The following is an 11,116-nucleotide window of genomic DNA, read 5'->3' on the forward strand; positions in this document are numbered from 1 at the left end:
TCCCAGAAGGGTGAAACCACTGAGCATTCCCTAAAGATATTCCACTGATGGGCTTCCTGGTGTCCACACTGCCTCCAACACACAGCCTCACCTCCAGTAAAATGTGTCTTTTATTTTGGTGATAAAGAAACGGATCAAAGCCTTCCAACCAAACTGTCGCCATGAATGAGAGCTGGTGCGTTTCCACTGGGATTAGCAAATGTGCATCCTATCCTCAGTTATCATCAGATTGCCCCCCCCCCCCCCCCACTTTTTCTGAGTCTATATTGTGGGACTTTGCAGATAACAGGCCTTTATAAGTTTTAGAGATGACACCCTTGTTAGATTTTCCTTGATAAGCATCAGTAAAGATTTTGGGGTCAAAGCGACGCACACCTGGAAGAATGTAAAATATGCAGTGCAGACCAGGTTCTAGTCTTCCTTCAACCTATCAAAGCTTTTAAGTTGTCCTTTTTCTGTAAGAATGTAAGTATGTCGTTATTCCTTTCAAAATCCACGATTTAAATCCTTTATCTGTTACATTAACCCTAAACTCAGGATTATAAGCACACCATTGGATTATTTGTAATCTGTCATTTAATTTGTATTCATCTTTTATCATGTTCCAAATTTTTAATTACGTTTTGATCCATGGATTCTGTACCTTATCTATGAGTCCTCCTAGATACTGGTGAGCTAGAACTGCTTGTATTGGGGGATCAGTTTGAGTTCTATATTTTTCCATCTAGCTTGGATCGGTTACACAGAGGGGTCTAATCTGAGCGGCACAAAAGTAATCTTTAAAATGAGGTAATGACATTCCTCCTTTCTCTTTAGGGAGTTGTAAAGTCTTAAGTCTAAGTTTTTTACCTGGCCAAATAAACCGTGAAATAATCTTATTTAGTTCAGAAAACTGTTTTTTGGGGAATTTCTACTGGGAGTGCCTGAAATGGGAGAATATTGATTCTCACAGAATCGATTCTTTGACCAAGACTAAGAAAAGAAATAGAATTCCACCTGTGTATATCGTCTTTAATATTCACCAGGAGGGGCCATCATTTATCTCTAATATTGAAATTATTTTTGGCAAGTTTATTACAAGATATTTGAATGACTTTAATCCCAATTAAAATTGAATTTCTCTCTAAGTTGCTTTGTGGGTTTATACAGGTGCTGGTCATAAAATTAGAATATCATGAAAAAGTAGATTGATTTCAGTAATTCCATTTAAAAAGTGAAACTTGTATATTATATTCATACATTACATACAAACTCATATATTTCAGATGTTTATTTTGTTTAATTTTGATGATTACAAATGACAACAAATGAAAATCTCAAATTCATCATATCAGAAAATTAGAATATTACTGAAGACCAATAAAAACAAAGGATTTATAGAAATGTTGGCCAACTGAAAAGTATGAACATGAAAAGTATGAGCATGTACAGCACTCAGTATTTAGTTGGGCCTCCTTTGGCCTGTATTACTGCAGCAATGCGGCGTGGCATGGAGTCGATCAGTCTGTGGCACTGCTCAGGTGTTATGATAGCCCAGGTTGCTCTAATAGTGGCTTTTAGCTCTTCTGAATTGTTGGGTCTGGTGTATTGCATCTTCTTCTTCACAATACCCCATAGATTTTCTATGGGGTTAAGGTCAGGAGAGTTTGCTGGCCAATTAAGAACAGGGATATCATGGTCCTTCAACCAGGTACTGGTAGCTTTGGCACTGTGTGCAGGTGCCAAGTCCTGTTGGAAAATGAAATCTGCATCTCCAAAAAGTTGGTCAGCTGCAGGAAGCATGAAGTGCTCTAAAACTTCCTGGTATGTGGCTGCGTTGACCCTGGACCTCAGAAAACACAATGGACCAACACCAGCAGATGACATGGCACCCCAAACCATCACTGACTGTGGAAACTTTACACTGGACTTCAAGCAACGTGGATGAAGTGCCTCTCTTCTTTTCCTCCAGACTCTGGGACCTTGATTTCCAAAGGAAATGCAAAATTTACTTTCATCAGAGAACATGACTTTGGACCACTCACCAGCAGTCCAGTCCTGTTTCTCTTTAGCCCAGGCAAGACGCTTCTGACGCTGTCTGTGGTTCAAGAGTGGCTTGACACAAGGAATGCGACAGCAGAAACCCATGTCTTTCATACGTCTGTGTGTGGTGGTTCTTGAAGCACTCACTCCAGCTGCAGTCCACTCTTTGTGAATCTCCCCCACATTTTTGAATGGGTTTTGTTTCACAATCCTCTCCAGGGTGCGGTTATCTCTCTTGCTTGTACACTTTTTTCGACCACATCTTTTCCTTCCCTTCGCCTCTCTATTAATGTGCTTGGACACTGAGCTCTGTGAACAGCCAGCCTCTTTAGCGATGACCTTTTGTGTCTTGCCCTCCTTGTGCAAGGTGTCGATGGTCGTCTTTTGGACAACTGTCAAGTCAGCAGTCTTCCCCATGATTGTGTAGCCTATAGAACTAGACTGAAAGACCATTTAAAGGCTTTTGCAGGTGGTTTGAGTTAATTAGCTGATTAGAGTGTGGCACCAGGGGCCATCAATTTTGAACCTTTTCACAATATTCTAATTTTCTGATATGATGAATTTGAGATTTTCATTTGTTGTCATTTGTAATCATCAAAATTAAACAAAATAAACATCTGAAATATATGAGTTTGTATGTAATGTATGAATATAATATACAAGTTTCACTTTTTAAATGGAATTACTGAAATCAATCTACTTTTTCATGATATTCTAATTTTATGACCAGCACCTGTAGTTAATGGTGAGAATTTGTCTTTTGTATGTTCAATTTATATCCAGAATAATTACCAAAGTTTTCTAAGGCGGTCAATAATTTGGGGAGCAATTCAGGGGGATTGCTTAAATGAACCAGCACGTCATCAGCATATAGCACCACCTTATGGTCCTCTCCATTAATGGAGATGCCTTTAATATTCTGAGTCTGTCTTGTCATTATGGCTAGGGGCTCTATATAGTGCAAACCATTCAGCCCTGTTAAACAATGGTTTGTTATATAATGTACCGACCTTTAATAAAATTACTATCCAGGCCAAATTTCTTCATGACTTTATATAAGAAAGGCCAACTTACCGAATCAAAGGCCTTCTCTGCATCTATAACTAAACAGGCTTGAATATTATTGTTTTGGATATGATGTAATCTATGTAAAGATGCCTAAAGTTGTGGTGAGTCTGTCTTTGTGAGATAAATCCAGCCCGATCGTTGTGTATAATCTGAGGGAGAACTTTGTCCAGTCTTCTTCTGGGGAGGATGGTTGCATAAAGTTTGTAGTCAACATTCGGCACCGAGATAGACCTGTAGGAACTACACTTTTATTTATATTTCCTTCTTTGGGGATGACAGAGATCACCGCCTCACTCCAAGAGGGAGGTATTTTAGCATCTGTTAATGTCGTATTACAGGCTCAGAGGAGGGTTGGCACTAGCTCGGCTTTAAATGTCTTGTACCTCTCTGAACAGAAGCCGTCTGGGCCTGGTGATTTGTTTCCTTTTAGGTTGGAAATGGCCTTGGATAGCTCTATCTCAGTAATAGGGGCTGTTAATATGTTGTTTTGTTATAGATGGTACATAGAGAGATTTAACAAATTATTCCATTTGCTGATCATCTTCCAATTAGGGTTGTGTATACAGGCGCTTGTAGTATTTTCTAAAGGTTCTTTGTATTTCATGTTGTTTGAACTGTATAGTTTTAGAGTCCATATTCCTTATTTTGTATATTGTGTTGTCTGTTCGTTGCTTTTGCACTTTTCTTGCCAGGATTTTAAGTGATTTTGTTCCAGACTCATAAGTTTGTCTTGTGAATATCATCTTTTTTTCAATTTCCTATATTAGATTTATCTCCTGTTTTTATTTTATTAAATATTTCTGGATTTTGTTCTTTTTTATGTTCCGTTTGAGGATTTTTTCAGTTCTTGATTAAGATCTATCAGTCTTAATAGTTTTTGTTTCTTTTCATGGGCAGAGAATTATATTTTTCTCCCTCTGAAAACTGCTTTTAAAGTATCCCATACTGTAGCTGAATCGCCTCGCTGTTGTTGTTTTCTTCGAGGAACCTTTTTATTTCCTCTTTCATTTGGGTCATGAATCTTGGATTATTTAAAATACCTGTATTTAACTTCCATAAAGTTCTACCTGGGTTATCAATAATATCTACAGTGCAGGAGAGGGGGGGCATGATCCGATAGATCAATGCTTCTAATATCACAGCCATGAATTTGATGGCAGTCTCTCTTCAATATAAAAAAGGTAATCTATCCTGGAATAAACATCATGTGGGTGTGAATAAAAAGTATCGTCAAGGCTGGATGGGTAGAAATCTCTCTACAAATCTAGAATAGCAAGTTCTGTCACTAAGGCATTAATTTTCTTATGCAATAGCGTAGTAACTAGGCTTTTGGATGAATCTGTCATGATGGGTTTACTGAGAGGCCCACGATGCAGAACACAACGGACTCAGGGGAAAAGTTAACAAGTTTATTGTTACACAAGCACGTAGTAAATGTACAATTTGCTGGTTCAGGCCTGGCGACTGGTTCACTGGAGTCTGTGAGGGAGACAGTTCAGTTAGCGTTGGCTTGGTTGGAATTGATCTTGAGAGTTTCTGGTTTGTACCTTGAGATGCGTAGAAGAGACTTTGGGAGAGGAACTGTTGGGTCCGGAGATGGTTTGGTTCAGCAGAGTCCGATAACTGTTTCAGCGTCTTACTTCTAGTGAGGGTGTTGACCTTGGTTTGAGTTCCCAGCTCTAAATCCAGAGCTACTTGGAAATCCAGAAGAGAGTCTTCAGGTTTGGCTCAGAGGGCAGGCTCGGCAGGTTAAGCTCTTCCAGAGCTTCACAGGAGAAAAACAAGTAACCTGGAAGCAGAGACAAAAGGTTAGAATCCAAACTGGACTCAGAGATAGCAAAGTTCTCAGGAGGTTCTAGGCTTAGGTGCTAACCAAACTGATTAAACACTGCGGCGTCGAGGCAAGGTCTGAAGACAGCTTAAGTACTGTGGTCCTCCTGATGAGATGATCAGTCACAGGTTTTGTTAATATCTGTCTCCTTTTAGCTGGATTTAATTACCCCATTCACGTTAATTGAAATTACTTTAAGTGTTTGCCTGTTCATGTTATATTACTGTAGTTTACACTTATCATTACACACCCAGGACTATCTCCTGGGAAACCTGGACCTAGTATATTAAATCTATCTTTCCCGATGAACACAAACAGAGAACTATATAGAACCGTCAAAAACAGAACATCATCAGAGCAGCTCAGAACCGTTGCTTCCGATGCGGGGGCTCTCCTCTCCTCCTGGTGAGTTCGATTTACATGGATAAACCAGATTGGAATCACCCGGTTCAGTGGCTGGGTAGAACAAAAACATGACATAGAAGTGACTTGTTGACTCCAGATCCTCCAACTCTGGTGTGAGGGACTCCCTTCCAGTAAATGAGTCGATGCAATTAGCTGGTTTTCCTTAGATAGAAAACTTTGAATCAATCTGACTGGATGATCTGGTGAACTGGAAAGTGCCTTGAGATGAAGTGATGTGAATTGGAAATAAATTTAACTGAATTGAATTTATGTGACAAGCTAAAATAATTAAATAATAATTGAAAAATAATAAATTCAGGGCCCCGCTTTAATGAGCTCACTGCCTTTGAGGTTTATATAATGATGTACTGAATTCATATCTAAACCTAAAGAAATCCTTGTAATTCTCCTTTGGTAGATCGCGGTCAATGCCACTCAGATCCTGCAGGTGGCGGCATGGCGTTAGTCTGCATCAGGGCAGTCCGCAGAAGAAGAAGGAGGCAGCCATTCCCAAGTAAACAAATGTCATTCAGACCGCCGTCTGATAGCTGAGCGGCCCTTCTGTCGTTGTTATGGCTCATGTGGATGGGCTGTAAGGAGTTTTAAAGCGAAAAGATGGAAAAAGAAGAAAATAAGAAGATTTCCGAGGAGCGAGGCTTCCGGACGCCCGGCCTGAGAGGAGCCCAGACCACCACCCTGTTCAGGGCTGTTAACCCTGAACTGTTCATTAAACCTGTGAGATTTAACACTATTTATACTAAGGCAGCATGACATGGCAGACAGCTTACAGTAGATTAGACAGGACATAGTACTAGAGCGCCAGTTCACAACACATGTCAAACTAGTTCACCCGATCATCCAGTCAGATTGATTCAAAGTTTTCTATCTAAGGAAAACCAGCTGATTGCATCGACTCATTGACTCTTCAGCAATCCCTCACACTAAGCATGCTTGTAGCGACAGTGGAGAGGAAAAACTCCCTTTGAACAGGAAGAAACCTCCAGCAGAACCAGGCTCAGTGTGAGCGGCCATCTGCTGAGGCCCACTGGGGTTCAAGGAGACAGAAGCAGACATAGAAAAAGAAGCATAGATACAAAAAGCAGCTGTAAAAGGCGGCCCGTCCAGGAAACACACAGCCAGGCAGACCTCGGTGAGGTCTAGAAGCACTAGATCTATATCCAGCCATTCAGCAAAGATACATGGCTGTACATCTTATTTTGGCATTTGACCAATTAGATAAGCCCTGAATGATATATTAACTACTGTATATTAGGTTGGGGGGAAAAGTTAAGTCAAGAAAAAAAGGTAAAAAGCTGATTGAAAAGTTAAAAAGTAGATTTAAAAAGTTACTAAATTACATTGATATTCATTTTTCTTCCACTCTGAAACGATCCAGCCTAAGGTTGTAAACCGAGTTTTCAGTTTGATAAAAGCTGCTTCCACTCAGAATGTGAAAAGCCATCATCAGTGGAGCACAGATACATGAGTCACCATGGCAACAGGAAGTGCCTATTTCACCCCACTGGAACTAGAGATTTTAATGCAGAAATAAAATAAAAATACATAAATGGAGAATGTGTTTAAAGGACAGAGAAACAAAGCAACAGCTGCAAAAGGAGAGGAAGATGGTGACAGAGAAGACTGTTGCTCAAGATAATGTGTTTATATGTAGTCCTGTATGGCAGGCCGTTTTTATTAACTGCAGTCTCTATGATGTTCCATTTGTAGATCACTAAAGCATAAAAAATATCTATTCCTAGTTAGAATCAGATTGATTATGTATTAATAATATAGAAAATATGTTTCTTTCTGATCAAAATAATACAAATTACAAACAGTAACAATTTGGAGACCTAAAATTAATCCAGAAAGTTTATTCTAGATGTGAAGAATGTCATCTTGTTAGAAATGTTTTTTTTTTCCCAGATATGTGAAAATATCTCTCAAACTAATGCATAGAAATAAAAAGGACATAAAACACCTATATTTTGATGTTTTTTTTCTGTTCAGTCCTCTAACATAGCTGTGTTGTTTTCCAGAATAAACCAGTGATGCTATTTGGACTGGCGGCCATCACTCTGTGCGTGGGTTACCTGGGCTATCTGCACGCTGTGAAAGAAAATGACCAGCAGCTTTATGAAGCCATAGACAGCGAAGGAGAGCGATACATGAAGAGGAAGACTTCTAAATGGGACTGACAGCAATGCACCATCTGACTGAGAATAAATCATGTTCTTTTAGACTAAAACAACAAAATAAAATAAAGACACATCCAACCAGTCTAAGGTCTAATGGCGTTCCAACTAAAGATGAACAGGGAAGCACCTGTATCAAGAAGAATTAAGTCTTTTTTCAATCACAATAATGAGGTTTGGCTGGAAGACCAGCTCAAAATGCACATATGTTTTTCCGTAAAAGTTAAAAAAAATATCCACTGGACTTGGTTTCCAAGATTTGAAGACATTTCGCCACCTCTCCAGGAAGCTTTCTGAATTCAAATATATATATATATATATATATATATGTTTATACAGATTCAAAAGTCAATTTTTAATCCTAAAGGGGGATTAAATGTTGCAGTAACTAATTTTTTATCCAGGTGTTGATGCTGTAGGCAGGAAGGATCTCCTGTAGAGGTCTGACTTCCACCGGATCTGTAGAACCCTCTGACTGAAGACACTCTGTGGTCATTGTTCTCCATAATCTTCTTCACTTTATGCAGAATTCTTTTCTGTGAAATCATCTGCAGAGGTTCTAGAGGAGTTTCTAGAGCAGAGCCGTCCTTCTTTCTCAGCTGGTTGAGCTTCTTTCAGTCATTACTTCTGATGCTGTTACCCCAGCAGATGATGGAGGAAGAGATCAGAATCTCCATAACAGACTGATAGAAGATCTGCAGCATCTTGCTGCAAACAGAAAGACCTATGCTTCCTCTATTAGTCCAGTCTGTTCTGTCCTTCCTGTAGACGGCTTCCAGTTGTGTCTCCAGTCCAGTCTGTTGTCCAGGTGAACACTAAGGGATTTCTACTCCTCCACTTCTTCTCCCAGGATGTTAACAGGATTCAACTTGTTCCTGTTTCTTCTGAAATCTCCAATCATCATCTTGTTTTGTTGACCTTCAGGATCAAATGATTGTTTCCACAGCATGCCACAAAGCGCTACATCAGCTCTCAGCTTCTGCTCCATCTTTGATGCTCCACACGGCTGCAGAGTATTTAACCTTTCCTGTTGATTATTTAACTGGCTTGTAGCAGAGCCTGGAGCAGCTTTATGTTCATCCATAGTCTCAACAGATAGATGCGTACCAAATGGTTATTAATCTGAACCGTAAAGAGCTTTCAGAGTGCGGTGAATTCCTCACCAGTATTGGTATTTAAAGTTGGGCATTAAAAGAGTGCATGACATGGTCAGCCTCTAATGATCCACAGTTTCTCCAACATCCAGTGTTAAGATTTTTGCATTTACTTGAAGGGGTGTTTATCATGTTTTCCAGCAATCCCCCACTTCCAGTTATAAATATCCTATTTCATCTGATAATATTCTGACTACTGGCTGTTCGTTAGCAACAAATGAAAGAGTGATTCGAGCAGTAATCACAGTCAAACAGATAATTCTGCACATATATGGAATAAATTCACCACAACTTCTGTTCAAAATATAAGAGTTTATTAACAAAATCATTCAGCTTCAAGTCAAACATATTTCAGTTAAAACTCTTTACTACTTTTAAGGTTTGTTGCAGCCAGTGACGTCTTTGAGAGGAAACTGGACATGATTTATATTCTACGTCTTTCCATTTAGGGTTCATATCTGGGTTCTGCCATTGTTACAAAGGAATAACCTGCGTAATAATGTTCTAAACATGGGATCATTGCACCTCCTTTTCCTTAAGTACAGAGTGTCGATTCTGGGATCAGATTTTAATAGCAGTGCAGGTGGGTCATTATTATGGGATGGAGATGTTGTTAGTGACAGTTATAGTATTTTAAGGAGTCTGATTTCCAGTTAAGTTGGAACTATGTGTTCTGTGTTTCAGGGGAATCACTTGTGTTTCTGTTTAGTTTATAGCCAGATCATTTCCCCACATCAATGAAGAGAGACATTAGCTTCCCAAATGATTCCTCTGGTTCTCTAGTGATGTTAATGAGGCATCTGGAAGCCAAACTATTGATACTGTCTCACAGAATACTGACACCTGCTGGACATTTAAAGCCACTACAGGCAGCTGATTGGAATAAACTGAATGGATTTGATGACCTAGAACAATTATATCATTGAAATTATTAGAGGTTATATTGTATTATTTTATATCTATGTTAAAATTGAAAATGTCTTTGATATTTTTAGATGCAGCCAATAAATAATGTAAACATATAAGGTGAAATTTAGGGAGAAATGTGAATGAGGATGCTTGTGGATTTTAAATCATATTTCTAAAACATAACTACAGTGAAAACAGTAAATTAATTAAGAGTCAGTTTGAAATTAACTTAAATTGAGATAGTTGAGTGAAAACTGAGAGGAAAAGGATGACACAATGAGGAAATTAAACTTGAAACGTTACTATTCCTTTTAGGCTCCAAAATTCTGGATCATTTAAACGATAAATCGCAAAAGATGAGACATTTTTTTTAGCAGATGCATCACTGTTACAGATTGTTTTGGTTCCTATGGGCTCCATGCATGCAGCGACACATCAGGGTTAAAGGACACATCACTAGTTCCCTTAGAGACCAGAAGGTCATCCACTAACAGTGCCAGCTGTAGTTCCTCTCTACCCACCACAATACCTTCAGTCTCTTTAGTCTGTCTTAATATTTGGAAAGAGTGAATACCAGGGGAGAGATCAGAACACCAGGGTCTACTAAAGCAGAACTTTGTAGAGGATAAGCCATCTAACACTCAAAGGCCTCATCAAGTCCAACCAGTAGAGCCTTTGTCCTGTTAGGATTATTATTATGAATGAAGTGCGAGTCTGTTAAACCTAATAATCCCTGCCTGTTGCATGTCAGACCTAATGTCCAAACTAGTTGATCTAATTAGGACAGTTCCTCTGTTAGGATGAAACGTCATCTCATTATGTATGCAGCAAAGATTAGATGCGGCAGACTGGAGATGTATAAAATACTTTTCTAACTGTGACTCACGTCCACTTCCTGAGAAGTGAGCCCGGAGGGAAAGCAGCTGCCTTCTGTAACTCTAAGCAACCTCTCTGATCTGACTAAGATTATAATTTCTATCAGAATCTGTTGTCATGTCTCCTGGTTATTTAATACATACACATTATGAAGTGTTATTCAAAGAGTGTGTCCTGAGTGATCTGTTCTTAGGAAAAAGAACCGGAGAGAGAGAGTTTCAAGGTGGAAACACAGTTTCCTTAAACAGTCCCATTCCTGTTCTAATCCATGGAGTGATTGTCTGATGTGATCTAGGTTCTCCACATCAGAGCTGGTAGATAGATATGGAGTCTGCATGCTATTACTGCTGTGTAATAGTAATCTAAGTTTAGTACGCTGATTGGTGTGGAACTGCCAGGTTATTCTGTTCCTGCCCTTCCAGAGGAGTCTTCACCAGCAGGATCAGGCACCCCATCTTTACATGGGGGGGGGGGGTATTTAGCAATTTCTCATAATCCAGTTAAATGTGTTTGCAAAGATCAGAGACAATTCTTTAAAATCTTGTAGCATTCTGGCATACAGCCCTCAGGCCCATGGGTTTCCCTGTTTTGAGTTTGGAATTTGCCAAGTGGATTTCTTTGTTATTGGCTGCATTCATTTTTGCAGCCCCGTCATT

General features: G+C 39.3%; 1 protein-coding gene across 1 annotated transcript; it reads left to right on the plus strand.

Moving 5' to 3' along the window:
- The first annotated feature begins 5,804 nt into the window (after positions 1–5,804).
- Positions 5,805–7,607, plus strand: smim8 (small integral membrane protein 8). The gene is made up of 2 exons (XM_038270530.1): positions 5,805–6,061; positions 7,366–7,607. Exons 1-2 carry the CDS (start codon positions 5,942–5,944, stop codon positions 7,522–7,524), a joined length of 279 nt encoding a protein of 92 aa, XP_038126458.1. The 5' UTR covers positions 5,805–5,941; the 3' UTR covers positions 7,525–7,607.
- The last annotated feature ends 3,509 nt before the right edge of the window (positions 7,608–11,116 follow it).

This window comes from Cyprinodon tularosa, unplaced genomic scaffold (genome assembly GCF_016077235.1).
Source record: "Cyprinodon tularosa strain WSP-4 unplaced genomic scaffold, ASM1607723v1 ctg764, whole genome shotgun sequence".
Classification (NCBI taxonomy): domain Eukaryota; kingdom Metazoa; phylum Chordata; class Actinopteri; order Cyprinodontiformes; family Cyprinodontidae; genus Cyprinodon; species Cyprinodon tularosa.